General features: G+C 49.1%; 1 protein-coding gene across 7 annotated transcripts in view; it reads left to right on the forward strand.

Annotated features, from left to right (window-relative positions):
- Positions 1 to 1434: 1434 nt before the first annotated feature.
- The window catches only part of STK25 (serine/threonine kinase 25), a 31438-nt gene continuing 17235 nt past the window's right edge, over positions 1435 to 15637 (forward strand). Inside the window, exons 1-4 of one of the 7 annotated variants that reach the window (XM_043522455.1) lie at positions 1435 to 1713; positions 2422 to 2546; positions 12105 to 12335; positions 14236 to 14292. In XM_043522455.1, coding sequence (XP_043378390.1) covers positions 2517 to 2546; positions 12105 to 12335; positions 14236 to 14292 — 318 coding nt within the window. In that variant the 5' untranslated portion in view covers positions 1435 to 1713; positions 2422 to 2516. Of the gene's footprint in view, positions 1888 to 2418; positions 2547 to 7696; positions 7918 to 12104; positions 12336 to 14235; positions 14293 to 15637 lie in introns of those variants that run through there. The other 6 variants (XM_037908635.2, XM_037908637.2, XM_037908640.2 and 3 more) reach the window with 6 other exon arrangements.

Consider the following 15637-nt stretch of genomic DNA (forward strand, 5'->3'; position numbering starts at 1 on the left):
CTCTGATCCCACTGAGAGTTACCAAAAGAAACTACAGCATTTGCTCAAAAAACTCCCTGAAAAAGCACAAGATCAAATCCGCACAGACACACCCCTGGAACCCCGACCTGGGATATTCTATCTACTACCCAAGATCCATAAACCTGGAAATCCTGGGCACCCCATCATCTCAGGTATTGGCACCCTGACAGCAGGATTGTCTGGCAAAGGACAGCAGTGAGTCACTTCCATGGGAGAGATGGTATTAGCAGGAAGAGCAGCAGGTTGGGTTACATTCCCTCATGCTCTAACTGCATAGCTGTTCTTCCCAAACACATTCTTGTTTTGGGTCAACAGGCTTCCATGCTCCTCTCCTCCACAGCTTTCCTCTGCACCTACTTTTTATTGCTCTTAATGACCACTAACTGTCCTCTTTCTAAACCCAATCCATTTGTCCCTTTGGGACCTGTATTAATTTCTAGTCAGGAGGGGGAAAACATGAGGACAGGTAGATGGGATGTGGGGAGCAGGAAAGCTGAGAGGCCCACAGAAGATGCTAAACCAGAGGGCAGTGAACACAATTTTTCTTTCTACCTTGGATGGGATTTGTACTGAGGGACTTTGCTTTGTCCAGTATGGTTTTAGCGTAAGGAAAAGGTGCCTTGGTGTGAGGGGTTCTCCCTTCCTCCCCATGAGGGCCCCACGGAGGATGTCAGGGGCAGGCAGAACCCCAGGGCCGGGGAATCAGTTGTGTGTGTGTGTCTGTCTGTCTGTGTCTGCCTCTCGGAAAGGGGTTTGGCCCGTCAGAGCTTTGGATCTGGCCCGCGGGATTGCCACCCTCATGGCGCCACAGGCCCCGCGCTGCTGATGGAAGCGGCCAGCACCACGTCCCTGTGGCCACTGGGGGAGGGGGGTTAGAGAGCTCCGTGCACTGCCCTTGCCGCCAGGCACCGCCCCCCACAGCTCCCATTGCCCGGGAACACAGGGGAGGGCAGCGCACAGAGCCCTCTGCTCCTTCCTCCCCCAGGGGCCACAGGGACCTGCTGCTGGCCGCTTCCAGGAGTGGTGCGGCACGGGGCCAAGGCAGGCAGGGAGCCTGTCTTAGCCCCGCTGCGCACTGCTGCCACCCTGGTGCCCACACTCTACACCCTGCACCCCAACTCCCTGCCACACCCCTCCCACACCCCAACCTTCTGCCCTGAGCCCCCTGCCCTACCTTGCACCCTCTCCCGCACTCCACACCCCCTGTCCTGAGCCCCTTCCTGCACACCACACCCCCTCCCACATCCTGCACTCCCTCCTGCACCCCAACCCCCTGCTCCAACCCTACATTCATGGCCCTGCATGCAATTTCCCCACTCAGATGTGGCCCTCGGGCCAAAAAGTTTGCCCACTCCTGCTCTTAGACCAGGCAAGTTGTGAGGGCATTACTCAAGTCTGGGAAACAAGGAAGGCAGGCAGGCAGGCCTCCCCCCCTGCTGGGGGCTGTAGTCCTCACTTCCCCCGGAGGCCTCTGCACTCTCGCGGAGCAGGAGGGCTAATGAACTACAAGTCCCAGAAGCCTCCATTCTCTCCCGTCCCTCGCCCATCTCTCCCTTTTGCCTGCCCGGTATTGTAGTCCATAGCCTGACTCCGCCCTGGCGGGCGGCCGAGAGAGAACTACACGTCCCAGGAGGCTGTGCGGCGTGCCTGCCCCTTCGGTGTTGTTGCGTCTATCCCCGCCGCTGCTGCTGAGTTCGGTGTCCCGGGCAGGGTAGCTCCCATAGAAACCGGCTGCGCGCGGGACGAGAGCTCGCCATGGAGTCCCTGTGGGGGGGGTTCTGAGCGCGGGGCCGTGGGCCGCTGTCAGGTGGGGCTGTCGGCAGCCTGGGCTGGGGCAGCCCCGCCAGGGCGCTGGGCACGGGCAAGGTGGGGCGGGCAGGCTGGGCACTGGAGGGGAGGGTATGAGCGGGAGGGGGCAGGCTGGGCCCAGGGGTGTCGAGGCAGGCTGTGAGGGGAAGGGGGCACGCTGGGCCCTGGGGAGGGGAGGGGTGTCAGGGCAGACTGTGAGGGGGAGGGGGCACGCAGGGCCCTGGGGAGGGGTGTCAGGGCAGGCTGCGCACTGGGGAGATGGGTCCAGGCTGGGCAGGCTATTAGGGGAAGGGTGGAAAGCTTGGCACTAGGGAGAGGGGGCCAGTGCAGGGCTCTTGCAGAGCAGCATCGGAAGTGGAGGTGGTAGGGGGCGTTAAGGACATTGGCACTGTTCCTTCCTGTTTAAACCAAGTTTCTCATGTCTTTGAAACATCCAGGGCTGTTTTGCTGATATGAGAAGGGGTTGGTGCTTTTGGGAATGGGTTGGGAAGATCACCCTGAAGTAGTAGATAAAGGAGGAGGTAGCATTTTGGGGAGCAAGCTGGACTCCAGGAGTTCCGAGTATAGCAGCTGTATTCTTGCCCATCACAGCTGTTCGGTGGCTGAAATAGCGCTGCTCCATCCCTGTGCTACAGGACCCCAGACACCCGGTTTTACAGAAGTGGATGTCTTAGCATCCTTGTGCCATGGCTCATCTGAGGGATTTTGCTAACGAGGTAGGTGATAAGAATTTGTTTGTGAAACATTATAAAAATCCTTAAAGCAAAATCTTTTAAGAACTGTACCGTTATTTACCAAACTGGGAATGTCCTGAGTGTGTTCTCAGCTGTGCTCTTCTTATCTAAGTGATTGCTGTCATGCTCCCTGACAATATCAGACTTTGACACTGCAAGAACATGGAGGCAGGAAGCATGAGACTGGCATAGATACAATACCTCCCTAAATATAACTGTGTCCTCCTTAGGGAAGTAGGGAGTATTTTTCTCTCGCAGCATTTGAGGGGAAGCAGAATAAGAAATGGGACAGACCCACAAAGTCTGAGTTATAGAATGACTGCTTCCTAGTATGATAGACTATATGTACATCAGTAACATCCACAGTGGGCATCCTGTACTAAGTAGATGGAGCCTGTAACTTTGGAGATGGATGAGAGGCTGTCCTGTTTGACACTAAATTATACATACAAAATGATGGGTTCTAAATTAGCTGTCACCACTTAAAAAGATCTTGGAGTCATGGATAGTTCTCTGAAAACATTCACTCAATGTACAGTGGCAGTCAAAAAAGCTAACAATATTAGGAACCATTAGGAAAGGGATTGATAGTAAGACAAAGTATCATAATGCCACTATATAAATCTATGGTACGCCCACACCTTAAATACTGCATGCAGTTCTAGTAATCAAAAAACGTATTAGAATTGGAAAAGGTACAGAGAAAGGCAACAAGAATAATTAAGGGTATGGAACAGCTTCCGTATGAGGAGAGATTAAAAAGACTGGGACTGTTCAGCTTAGAAAAGAGATGACTAAGGGGGGATATGAGAGCGGTCTATAAAATAATGAATGATGTGGAGAAAGTTAATAAGGAAGTGTTATTTGCCCCTTCACATAACACAAGAACCAGGAGTCATCCAATGAAATTAATATTTTAAAACAAACAAAAGGAAGTACTTCTTCACACAACACACTGTCAGCCTGTGGAACTCATTGCCAGGGGATATTGTAAAGGTCAAAAGTATAATTTGGTTAAAAAAATAATTAGATACAATCATGGAGGATACATCCATCAATGGGTTTTAGCCAAGATGGTGAGGGACACAACGCCATGATCTGGGTGTTCCTAAGCCTCTAACTGTCAGTATCTGTGAGTGGACAACGGGATGGATTACTTGAAATTGCCCTATTCTATTAATTCCCTCTGAAGGCACCTGGCACTGGCTACTGTTAGAGATAGGATAATGGGTTAGATAGACCCAGTTTGGCCATTCTCATGTGAAATGTGTCTTTTTTATATATATATATATATATATATATGTAAGCATGCAGCAGATGAATTGATGAGGTTGTTAGATGCAGGCGCTGCAAAGGTGAAGGCTCCTGCATGAATGTGTAGGGACAGGTAAGAAGCTTGCACTAGATGAAGGGGTAGTGGACTAAGGCTGAAGGAAGTTAATCAGAAGCAAGAAGAGTAATTTTGACTTGGATCACGAATAGCAAGAGAAACTGGTGGCGTTGTTTGGCTGGATTTAGTTGCTGCAAGATTGTATCTGTGAATACTGGGTCCAAAGTTGCCAGTATAAATTATGCCTAATCTTTTCATTATTATAGTCTGCATCAGGGTTTCTCAGCCTTTTCCATACCATGACCCCATGTTCCAACAGAATCGTAGAAGTGTAGGACTGGAAAGGACCTTAATAGATCATCAAGTCCAGTCCCTTGCACTCAAGGCAGGACTATTGAATAACTAAACCATTACTGGTAGGCGTGTGTCTAACCTGTTCTTTAAAACCTCCAATGACAGAGATGCTATAATCTCTGTAGGCAATTTGTTCCAGTGCTTAACAAATTAAAGAGTGTTCGGGACTCCCCTTCCACCTAGTCATCAAGAAAGCAACCCCCAGAGCTGCTCAATAACCCCAGACTGTGAACCAATGCTCTACATAAGTAGGGGTCTGTAGAGGGCCAGCAAGAATCTGTCAAGTAAAGAATGTCCACCCATGTTCAGAGATTGGCTTGTTGATGTCATGAGCTGATTGAAGACTAAGTATAGACTTGAGAGAGGCAGGGTGTTCCAGCAAATAGGGCACTGGGTTGGGACTCAGGTTCTATTCCCTGGTCTGTCTCGGACCTTCTATGTGATGCTGAGCAATTCAACTCCCATCTCTGTGCCTCTGTCCCCTCCTGTCCATTGTCTGTCCTGTCTCTTTAGATTGTAATATCTTCAAGGGAGGGCACTCACTGAGTTTGTACAGGACCCACCACAATGGGCCCCATTCTCTGGTGGGGCCTCCAGGCCCTGTTGTAATGCAAGTAATAACTTGTGGCTGAAGCTCAGATCTGGGTTTACTCCCACTTCTGTTGCAGGCTTCCTGTGTGACCTTGTAAAAGTCTTAAGAGATTGTGCCTCAGTAATACGTCACTATCTGATAGCTGTTATGAGAACTAGTGTCTGGAAAACACTCGAATAGAAGATTATAAAAATGCAAAGTATTTTTATAATAGGAATTGCCCTATTTAGCTGGACTGTAAAAGTCAGTGAGACCCTCCCTCTGTGAATCAGCAGACAATGGAAAAACTGCACTAAAATGATACTGACAAGTGGCTTTCAAACATCTCCACATATAATACCTCTGGTCTGCTGCAAAAGTACTGATTTCCATTTGAGAACTGAAAGGTTAATATGTTACACAAGGCATTGCTGCACTCCCTTAAACTTGATTCCCTCCTCCAGCTGTGGCATAGAGAAACCCTGAATATTTGCCCTCGTGGTTAGAGAGTACCTGAGCCCAAGGACTGTACACAAGTAAAATACACTGGTGTTAATCTCTGGGGAGCCTGGAGTTCTGCAGCCACTCTCCCTCATGCTGTAGGGTGTGGCATCGGCAGTGTTTATTTTCTAAATTGTTGTGGCATAGATGAGGAAGTCTTAACTCCTGGCTTAAATCTGTGATTCCCATTGTTTGCTAAATGGGAAGAGGGCCCAGGATAGAAATGTGGAAAGGGTACAGATGCTGTGCCGCCCAATTCTTGTATATGCATCTGCCCCAGATTGAGAATTCTGACTTCTCTCATTGTATATAAGCACCTTTGGGTTCCTTCACATCAGCCTGGAGCATGACTCCAGCAGGTGATGCTGTAGGCAGATCTGTTTAGAGGGCCAGGTGAATTGCAGCAAAGCAGGGCTTTGTCTGGTATTGAGGCTCTTGGTTGGATATGAAAAGTTTTGGTTTCTGTGTCTGCCAAATATGCTCATCTGTACTTAGAGCCTGTTCAAAGTGGGGACTTTCCCTTCTCCAGCCCACTCCCAGAGCTTAAAGGTGTCACATCTACAACTTTTCACCTCAGCAGCAAGACCTAATAGAGCTGCCAAGCCTTGGTTTCTCACAGTGAAATGCTTGGGATTGCTGCCAAGTTGGCTCTTAAAATGCCGCTTTTCTTAATTCCTGACGTCTGCAGTGATTTGCTTTGTTTAAAACATAGCTACTTCAGTCACGATGGAAAGTTCCTGCACAGCTGTCACAATAGAGTGCCTTTCTCCCCCACCCCTCAACTGGCACGATAAATTGTTCTTTGCCCTGAGCTGCCTTGATATAATTATCCTCCTCTCCCTTGAGATCAGAGTAGAATGTTCTCCCCTATTTCAAGCAGTCAGGATGAAATGTTCTTTCTCTCCCCTTCCCCCCCCAACAGAGTCTCATAGAGCATTGTCTCCCTCCATCCCAGATTTCAACCTGGTTGGCAGCTGCGGGATGGATGCTAAGGAATTTATATTTGAGCAGTCTTTGCTCACTTCGATTGTGTTGCCTTGTGGTGAAGGATTCCAGGTGGGCTCTTGTAATGCACCATAGTTAAGTTAGCCTGACCTGTGTTTGGCTGCTCTCTGTGTGAAGCATGGGACAGTTCATTTCTTAGCATTGAGAACAGCATATAGACCGGTTGGCATTCAAATTGGTGATGCTGAGATTTTTCTCCACTCCGTCTCTCAGTACTGTGTGAGCATGCATGAAGCTTGCCTGCAAGCCAACTAGAGCATCTGTGCAAAGGCTCAGCAAATTGTAATGTGGCATTTCAAATAGAGTTTTTCTCTCTCACTATTACTTGTTGCTGGTCATGAACCAGGATCCCATTGTGTTAGGTGCTGTACAGATATGGAACAGTATTACACAGGGGACATCTGAAGAGATATTTCATTAACCTGGTATAATCTCGCTGAGTTTCACTTATGTTACTGTGCCATAGGCTGGACAGAATTCTGTTGTAGGCAATCTGAACATGGACCCTTACTGTTCCTGTCATATATTGTGAGGTAGCAGTAGCTGCAAATCAGTAGAGCTTTCCTACTGGGTAGTATTAGCTTATCTCAGAATTGATATGTCTGGACTATCAGTACTTGAGTTATGTTAGTGACGTTGCACTTCATAATGTTTTATGGAAATATGCTTATGAAGGTAAATATGACGTAACTGGAATATGCCGTATGCAAAACGTCTCTTGTAAGGTATCATTACAAAGCTTATAATCTACTGAGTGTGTTCATCCTATTTGTATGTTATTGTATGTTATGTTATGTATATTACCAGCAGGAGAGTGAGTTTGTATGTGTGTGTGGGGGGGGGGGGGGGGAAGGGTGAGAAAACCTGGATTTGTGCTGGAAATGGCCCTACTTGATGATCACTTTAGATAAGCTGTTACCAGCAGGAGAGTGGGGTGGGAGGAAGTTTTGTTTCATGGTCTCTGTGTGTATATAATGTCTTCTGCAGTTTCCACGATATGCTATGCATCCGATGAAGTGAGCTGTAGCTCACGAAAGCTCATGCTCAAATAAACTGGTTAGTCTCTAAGGTGCCACAAGTACTCCTTTTCTTTTTACGAATACAGACTAACACGGCTGTTACTCTGAAACCTATTTGTATGTATGTATCATTCTCGTATCTGAAGCTAGAAATAAAAAGTATAACTTTGAGGTACTATTGTAATTATGGAAAGTGTGGGCCATTGATGATGGTTTAGAATCTTCATGGCTTCCATTGACTAGTACAATTGATTGTAAATGGCTCTGTTTACTTGCAAGCCTTCCTGTGTTTGTGTAAGCCAACCCAGGAAGAATGGTGGAATCATCTTAAACGTGGTGCTTTTCCATTTAGAAGGAGGGGTGGGAATCCAGAGAGATAAAAGATTCCCACCTTGTGCCAAAGCTATAAAAGGGGGTAGACGAGAACAAAGGATGGTCTCAGTCAGAGAGAACCCGTGCTTTTCACCTGAGATGTCTGCTGGAACTAATCAGGACTGTACCAGGGGAAAGGATTGGGCCCAGACTAGGAAGAAGTCTAGTCTGTGAAAGAAGCTTATTGGAACATCTCTGAGGGTGAGATTTACCTGTATTCAGTTTCTTAATGTATTAGGCTTAGACTTGCGTGTTTTTGCTTTATTTTGCTTGGTGACTTACTTTATTCTCCAAAAAAAAAAAAAAAGGAAGGACTTGTGTTACCTTAGAGACTAACGAATTTATTTGAGCATTTATTTGATGCATCCGATGAAGTGAGCTGTAGCTCACGAAAGCTTATGCTCAAATAAATTTGTTAGTCTCTAAGATGCCACAAATCCTCCTTTTCTTTTTGCGGATACAGACTAACATGGCTGCTACTCTGAAACCTGTCATTACTTTATTCTGTCTGTCATTACTTGAAACCACTTAAATCCTACTTTTTTATACTTAAACAAAAGTGATTTATCTCTCTCAGTGTTATAGAGGGCAAACAATTTATGAGTTTACCCTGTATGCGCTTTATACAGAGTAAAATAGATTTATTTGGAGTTTGGATCCCATTGGGAACTGGGTGTCTGGGTGCTGGAGATAGGTGACCTGCTGAGCAGTTTTTGGTTAAAGTCTGTAGCTTTGGGGGCGTGGACCAGACCTGGGTCTGTGTTGCAGTAGGCTAGCACATCTGGCTCAACAAGGCAGGGTTCTGAAGTCCCAAGCTGGCAGGGAAAACTGGCTCAGAGGTAATTCCAGCATGTCAGGTGACAGTCCCAAGGGGATCTCTGTGACCGAACCCGTCACAATGTTATTCCTGTTTCTGTTCTGTATAGGTAGGGCGAAGGCATGAGTGATCTGTTCCTGCATTCAGTCTGCATGCCAAACTCTCCTGGTCTCCAATGGGAGGTCAGTGTCCAGAGTAACTGCTGGATTTGGCCTTTGAATTTTCACTCATTGGCAGAGTAACTCACTAGGTCACGGCTTTGCTGCAGCTGGGGGACTTGTACTGACCTGTTCAGAAGTACATGTGAGAAACTTTTCATCAGCTCCTGGTGTTCTCATTTGGTCGTTCTCTCCTCAAACAAAGAAAGCTTGAGGCAGGCATCTGCCGCTCCCAGACCTGGGCAAAGGGTAGTCTACTACAAGTATGAGTGGTTCTTGGGTCTGCACTAAAGCAGCTGGGAACTTTGGAGTTTCCCATTCTAGGTGCTGACTTTTGTGTAACTTGATGGGACACAATTCCTGCCTTTAGGAATTGTGCAGTCTCCCACACCTTTGGCCAATACAGCAATACTCTAAACTGTGTTATGTTTGTTACAGGAGCTTAGCCCCCTGCTGCCCACTTCAGTCTCTGCAGTGCTCATGAAACACAAGACAAAACCAGAACTAAATATCGCCCGCCTGTTTTGTTAACAATGAGACTGGGATCTGGATCAGATCGCTGAGCCCACAACATACCCTTGTCAGTCCCCAAACAACATTCTGCAATGGTTGCTCCAGTGTCACTTCATTAATGACTATTACTCATATGCATAAGGGCCAACCAAGAATGGGACCCCATTGTCCTAGGCAGTAAACAACCAGTAGTAGATGGTCCCTGCCCTGATGAGCTAACAGCCAGCCAGACACAGGATGGGGAAGGGGTAGAAAACACCAGCAGAGTGAGCAATATGAGGGCAGCCAACTGCATGTTAGCTGCATATCTTCCCCCTCCCACCCCCCCGCCTGTTTCAATCAGACTTGATGAACAGGAAGGTATTGGTCCTGGCTCTACATCAAACTCCCCAGTCCCCGTTCCCCCCTCCTCCCCCCGTCCCTTTATAGTGTTCTTTCTTTCAAGATGCAGTGTTCAGTATGGATGTTGCCCTCTCCCTCCATGAACGCTGATCACTCTGCAGACAGGAGGGCCTGGGAGTGTCTGCACAGGGGGCCGTGTGGATAGTACTTCCCTTTCTGAGCCAAGTATCCTTAATAGTCTGCTCCATCCCTACTGGTGCAAGGGTAAGCTGAATCCTGCAGGTGCAGTGGGTTGCAGACAGCACATCTGGCCATTCATCAAGACTGTGGCCATGCTATCCTATCACCCATGTTCTCTAGCTTAGATCATCTTCCTTCCTCCACCCCACACTCCAGTCCTTGCTTGTATCTCTAGTTCGTTTCACCTCTACTGCTCAATGCTGCACTTCTCCCCTCCCCTCCCCCCCCCCCCCCCCCCCCCCCCCCCGACTCCATTTCCAACATATATTTGTTGAAAGTGCAGCACTGTTTGGGTGTTGCCATGGATGCATGAGGATGTTTGGTATCTTAGATTAAAAAGCATATTAAAATCCTGTTCAGCTAGCTGAGTTTGCTGGCTGCCCTTGTCTATTGCCCTGTGTGGAGATGTAATATTGTTGGGAAGGGTTGTTTATCTGCTGTGCCCGGTCCAAAGGCTTCTTAATATGCCCAATTGGTTTAATTATTAAACATCAACTGAGGCACTCATTGAGGACCAGCTGCAAGAACCCGGTGAGGAAATGGGAAAATGCAGCTATCCTGACCGCAGATAAAATCTCAGTTGAATTCAAAGTTTAGCTAGGGAATGGTCCCTCACTGAGGTGTTTGTAGGTTAGTATGTATCATGTGCTTGTTCTGAGAAGCCATGGGTGTGAAAACCCATACATCGTAATTGCTTGGTTATTTCCCACAAGTCACGCAGGATTTTCCAGAACCTAGACTTGCCTTTAAGAAAGCCCTTCTGATCACAAAGAGCCTTTTACCACTGCAAAGCAATGCAATACCTCTGAGTCTGCAGTTGGGCCGAATGAAATGGCATCAAAGAGTGATACAGACTTCCCAGCCACCCACATTCATAGTAATGAAGTGTTAACTCTGAGGCCTAATTATGACCATTTAAATGCTAATATTACTCTGTGGGTCATCACATTAGAAGCATCCCAGTTAATGTGCTTATTTAGTGAGGCTGAATGTGCTTGTCACATCTGGACATGCCATTCATTTGAAAGGCTTGTCCAGAAGAAGTACTCAGCAGCAGGTCAGCTACTTTTTTGATGTATTCAGGTTTCTGGGATCCTTGCTGCTTTCCTTCAGAATGGAGTGGCGCTTACCTTGCCAACAGCAAAAGAATGGTGCACTCCACTGGGGTGGTGTAATCAGTAAGTCTGAGCAGCTGCCCTTGTATTATGGTAAAATCTGATAGTAAAATGAAGGGGCAAAAGGGAGAGAAAACATCCCCCTCTTTCTTAATCTCCCTGCAAAAAACACTGCAGACTTGGGGTGGGAGGATATCCCACTGGATTTCTATTTGCCCTGGTCTTGGGATACCATTTGGCTCAGTTACAGCATGATCACTAGGCTGTACGAACAGAAGGCTGGATCTGACACTCCAGAGTCTACATTTCTGTACGCATACAGCAAACAATCTTTCATTGTTATTAAACACTTCTAGTCTAGTACTGCTTAGAGGCCAGTCAGGTCAGGGCCCCATTGTCCTAGGCACTGTACAGAGGTCCTTTGCAATACACAGTCCCTCGCCTGAAGAGCTGACAGTTTTTTCAGAGACCCCTTTCTATGCACTTGGAGGGCTAAGGTAGCGGTCCCCAAACTTTTAGGGTCGCGTCCCCCCCTTGTCCATACCCACCCAGGGACTGGGAGAGGGGGTGCTGCTTGTTGGGGGAGGGAGGGAGGGATCTGGACGGGGTAAGGGGGCAAGGCTGGGGCCACAGTGTGGGGCGGGGCCAGGAGCAGAGCCCTGGCTGGGGGCCCAGGCTGTGGCGGAGCCAAGACTGGAGGTGGGCTGGGAGCAGAACCAGGGCTGCACCACAGTGAGGGCCAGCAGCTGGGGCCGCGGTCGGGTGCAGAGCTGCAGATGGGCTGTAGTCAGGGGCCGCGGATGGGGGTGGGCTGGGGGCCGTGGCTGGGGGTGGGGCTGGGGCAGAGAGGGGCTGGCTGGCACTCCCTCCCTGCCCCTGGGGCTGGCTGGGTCCCGTTACACCCCCCAGAACGTTCCCCATGCCCCCTAGGGGGTATGCCCCACAGTTTTGGAACCACTGGTCTAAGATCGTTTTTCGTTTCTCCTAGGCATGGGGTGGTACCATGGTAAGCCCGTGTGCGGGAAGACCTCCTGTCATATATCTGGAGGTCTATTATGGACCTTGAGGATGCCTTATAAGATGAGCTCTCTCATAGAAGAGTAGTGGGAGTCAGAGTGGTGACAATGACCCTGTTTTAGAATAGAGAGCCCTGTGGGTGGCTTATGGTTTGACCCTTTCACCTTGTCTCTGCCTTTCGGTTAGCACTCCAGGGTGGACCCAGAAGAACTGTTCACCAAGCTGGAGAGGATTGGTAAAGGCTCGTTCGGTGAGGTGTACAAAGGAATCGACAACCGCACCAAGGAGGTGGTTGCCATCAAGATCATTGACCTGGAGGAGGCGGAGGATGAAATTGAGGACATCCAACAGGAGATCACTGTGCTCAGTCAGTGTGACAGCCCCTACATAACCCGCTACTATGGGTCCTATCTGAAGGTAGTCAAAGCTGCTACGGGGGAGAGCCTCCCTAGTACTCTAGCTCATAAATCTGTGGGTTGGGATGGTATCCTAGAACAGCAGGAAGCAGGCTGGGGCTTGTGACTAATAGCTGCAGGATGGATGTCCAGCAGGGGTGGGCTGCACTGTCAGCAAAGAACATCATAACTGCGGGAAGGGTGTAATGGCAATTTCCATTGTGTTTACCTGCCCTATTGTGGATCTTGGCTGTTGCAGAACACACTGTAATGATCTTCATATATATAATTCACCCAAAGAAGTGGGGGCTCTGCTAGAACGAGAATGTTCCATCAAAGAGACAGGCCCCCAAACAGATTTCCTATAAAGGAGGTAGCTCCCACCCAGCTCCCACCCACCTTCACCTAGAGGATTCTCTTTCTGGCTTTAGAGTCCTCAGTGATGTTGCCTTTGCATCTCTGGGGACCCAAACTTTGTCTCCAAAAAGGAGAATCGCCACTTCCAATACAGCTTTGGAAGGTATGTTGCCTTTATACCCATAAACTGCTGTCTGGCTTTCCTCTCTGGTTTTCCCCTGGCATTGTGTATTAGTGTTTAGCAAGCAGAAGGTCTGAGACTTTGATTTTACAGTTCTGTGATAGTCTATGCTCCATCTTTTTTCCATCCCCATTCCCTTCCTTCTGGGAGTTGCTCCTTCAACAGGCACTTTCAGGAATACTATGAGTTGTGCAGAACCACTGAGGAAGGGAGCCAGGTTATTCTCAGGGTTTGGGGCCCTAACTTGGGTTTCTTGTAGAGGCTACCATGGCAGTTGCAGAAAGCACTACTTCTAGTAGAGCCCAGTCTGCCTCCACTCTTCTCTGCATGAATCCCCTGCATGGCAGTGTGAAGTGGCAGCCCAGCCCTTGTCTCAGCACACCTGCCAATTACCTTGGCCTGTCTGAACAAAGGCTGTCAATCTCACTGAACCCTGCAAGTGGGATTGGGTGCTCAAATGGTTTGAGGCTGCCAGACTCATTCAGCTTCTCACTTAAACCAGTCTGTAATACTGTAAGGGATGAACAGCAAGGTATTGCTTTTACTGTTGACGTATATGACGGTAACATTTAGGAACCCGAGTCAAGGATCAGGGCCCTGTTGTGCTAGACACTGTACAGACATGACAGAGAAAACACTCCCTACCCCAGAGAGCTCCCACTCTAGGGGTTGCACAGAATACAACAGGTCAGTGAAACAAAGGGTGCATGAGAACGGGGAGATTGAGGGAACAATGAAATAAACCAAGTGTAACACTTAGAAACAATGTTGGGTTGAGTAGGAGACTAGGTCTGCTGGGGGAACAATAATGGGGTCAGGAGCTTTTTATCTCAGCTGCCACTAGTGACTGGAAGTCACCACTGTCTGGTGGCTGTTTGGAGACGTATCTAAGATGAGTTGAAAGTCTAGTGAAAAAATGTGGATGCTGCTCAACCACCATCCCTGTTGGCAGCCTCTACTGAGGCCAAGGACTGAAAAACTACCCTCCCTCCCTTAGAGAGGTTGTTTCTAGAACCAGCTGGAGATACATTGATAGAGGCACATGGGGAAGATTGCATGGCTGCTGCCTGTCTCCAAGGTGCCAGACTGAGCACTAAATTCACTTAGAAAAAAATAAAAGTTGGAAGGGAAGTGTGTGATAGGATTCCTCCCAGGGTGTAATTTCCCTGCAGCAGTACTGTGTCAATGAGGGATCAATGGAAGCTTGCCTGACTTGGTCCTAGTCTGGCTGTGGAGGTTGAGTGCCTGTTTGGTCTATTGAGTGAAGAGCTGTGGACAAGTTTCATGGCTGGTGGGGTAGGGCCCGATTGAGGTTTGATTTTTGTTTTAATCTTAACACACTGTCCAGTGCTCACCCAAACATGTTTTCCTGCCTCACTTGCAGAGTACCAAGCTGTGGATAATCATGGAGTACTTGGGTGGAGGCTCAGCACTGGATTTGGTAAGCAGCTTGGTCAGTCCTAATCTATTAACACATGGACACATGTGGCCCACAACCAGAGGCTGGAACCTTAGTTTGTGGAAACAACCATAAAGTTGGTTTTTATTAGCCCCACTAACTCTTATTCAGAGCCATTTGCCTAAGGAGTAGACAATGCAGAGCAGGCATGCTGGCTACAAAGCCTGTTTTATGCCAGGATGGAGAAATCATTTGCTCTATTACCCTCTGGGAAGTCTGTACCCACCTATCTAAGCACCATTGTACAACACACCCTGCTGCTCTATTTCTGAGATAACCTGTCACCTACAATCAGTGTTGGCTTGTCCTGTTAGAATGACACTATATCCATGCTACACCAGATGCTAAAGCAGGGGTGGGTAAACTTTTTGGCCAGAGGGCCACATCGGGGTGTGAAACTGTATGGAGGGCTGGGTAGGGAAGGCTGTGCCCCCCAGATAGCCTGGCCCCCGCCCCCTATTCGTCCCCTCCCACTTCCCGCCCCCTGACTGCCCCCCTCAGAACGCCTGACCCATCCAACCCCCCCACTCCGTGTCCCCTGACTGCCCCTCCCCAGGACCCTCTGCCCCAAACTGCCCCCCCACCCCCCGGGACCCCACCACCTATCCAATCCCCCTGCTCCCTGTCTCCTGACAGGCCCCCCAGGACTCCCACTCCCTAACCAACCCTCCCTGTCCCTGGACTGCCCTGTCCCATATCCACACCCCTGCCCGCTGACCGTCCCCCAGGACTCCCACACCTTATCCAACCCCCGCCCCGTTCCCCATCCCCTGACCGCCCCCCCCCCCCACCTCTGCCCCATCCAACCGCCCCCTGCTCCCTGTCCCCTGACTGCCTCCCGGGACTCCCTACCCCTTATACAAACCCCCGTGCCGCCGTCACCCCCTTACCATGCTGCTCAGAGCAGCAGGAGCTGCCCGGATGGAACCAGCCGTGCTGCCCGCATGACGAGCTGAGGCTGAGGGGGAGGGGGGACAGTGAGGGATGGGGGACAGTAGGGGAGGGCCGGGGGCTAGCCTCCCCGGCCAGGAGCGCAAGGGCCGGGCAGGACGGTCCCACAGGCCGGATGTAGACGTCGGGCCATAGTTTGCCCCCTTCTGCGCTAAAGAATAGAGATGCAGAACACATGTGGGTCTCAACTTTGCTGTGTGACACCCCTGCACCTCCACTGATCTAATGCATGTATAAGTGGGACAATGGAAGGACTAGGATAACTCATTTTTCTTGCACATGTTGGTAACTCCTTTAGTGTGTCCTAACTAAAATGGGATGATTCAAACACTCCACAGGCAGTCCTCAGTCACACTTAACAGATGTTTATATACCA

This window comes from Chelonia mydas, chromosome 9, assembly GCF_015237465.2.
Source record: "Chelonia mydas isolate rCheMyd1 chromosome 9, rCheMyd1.pri.v2, whole genome shotgun sequence".
In the NCBI taxonomy this organism is placed as follows: Eukaryota; Metazoa; Chordata; order Testudines; family Cheloniidae; genus Chelonia; species Chelonia mydas.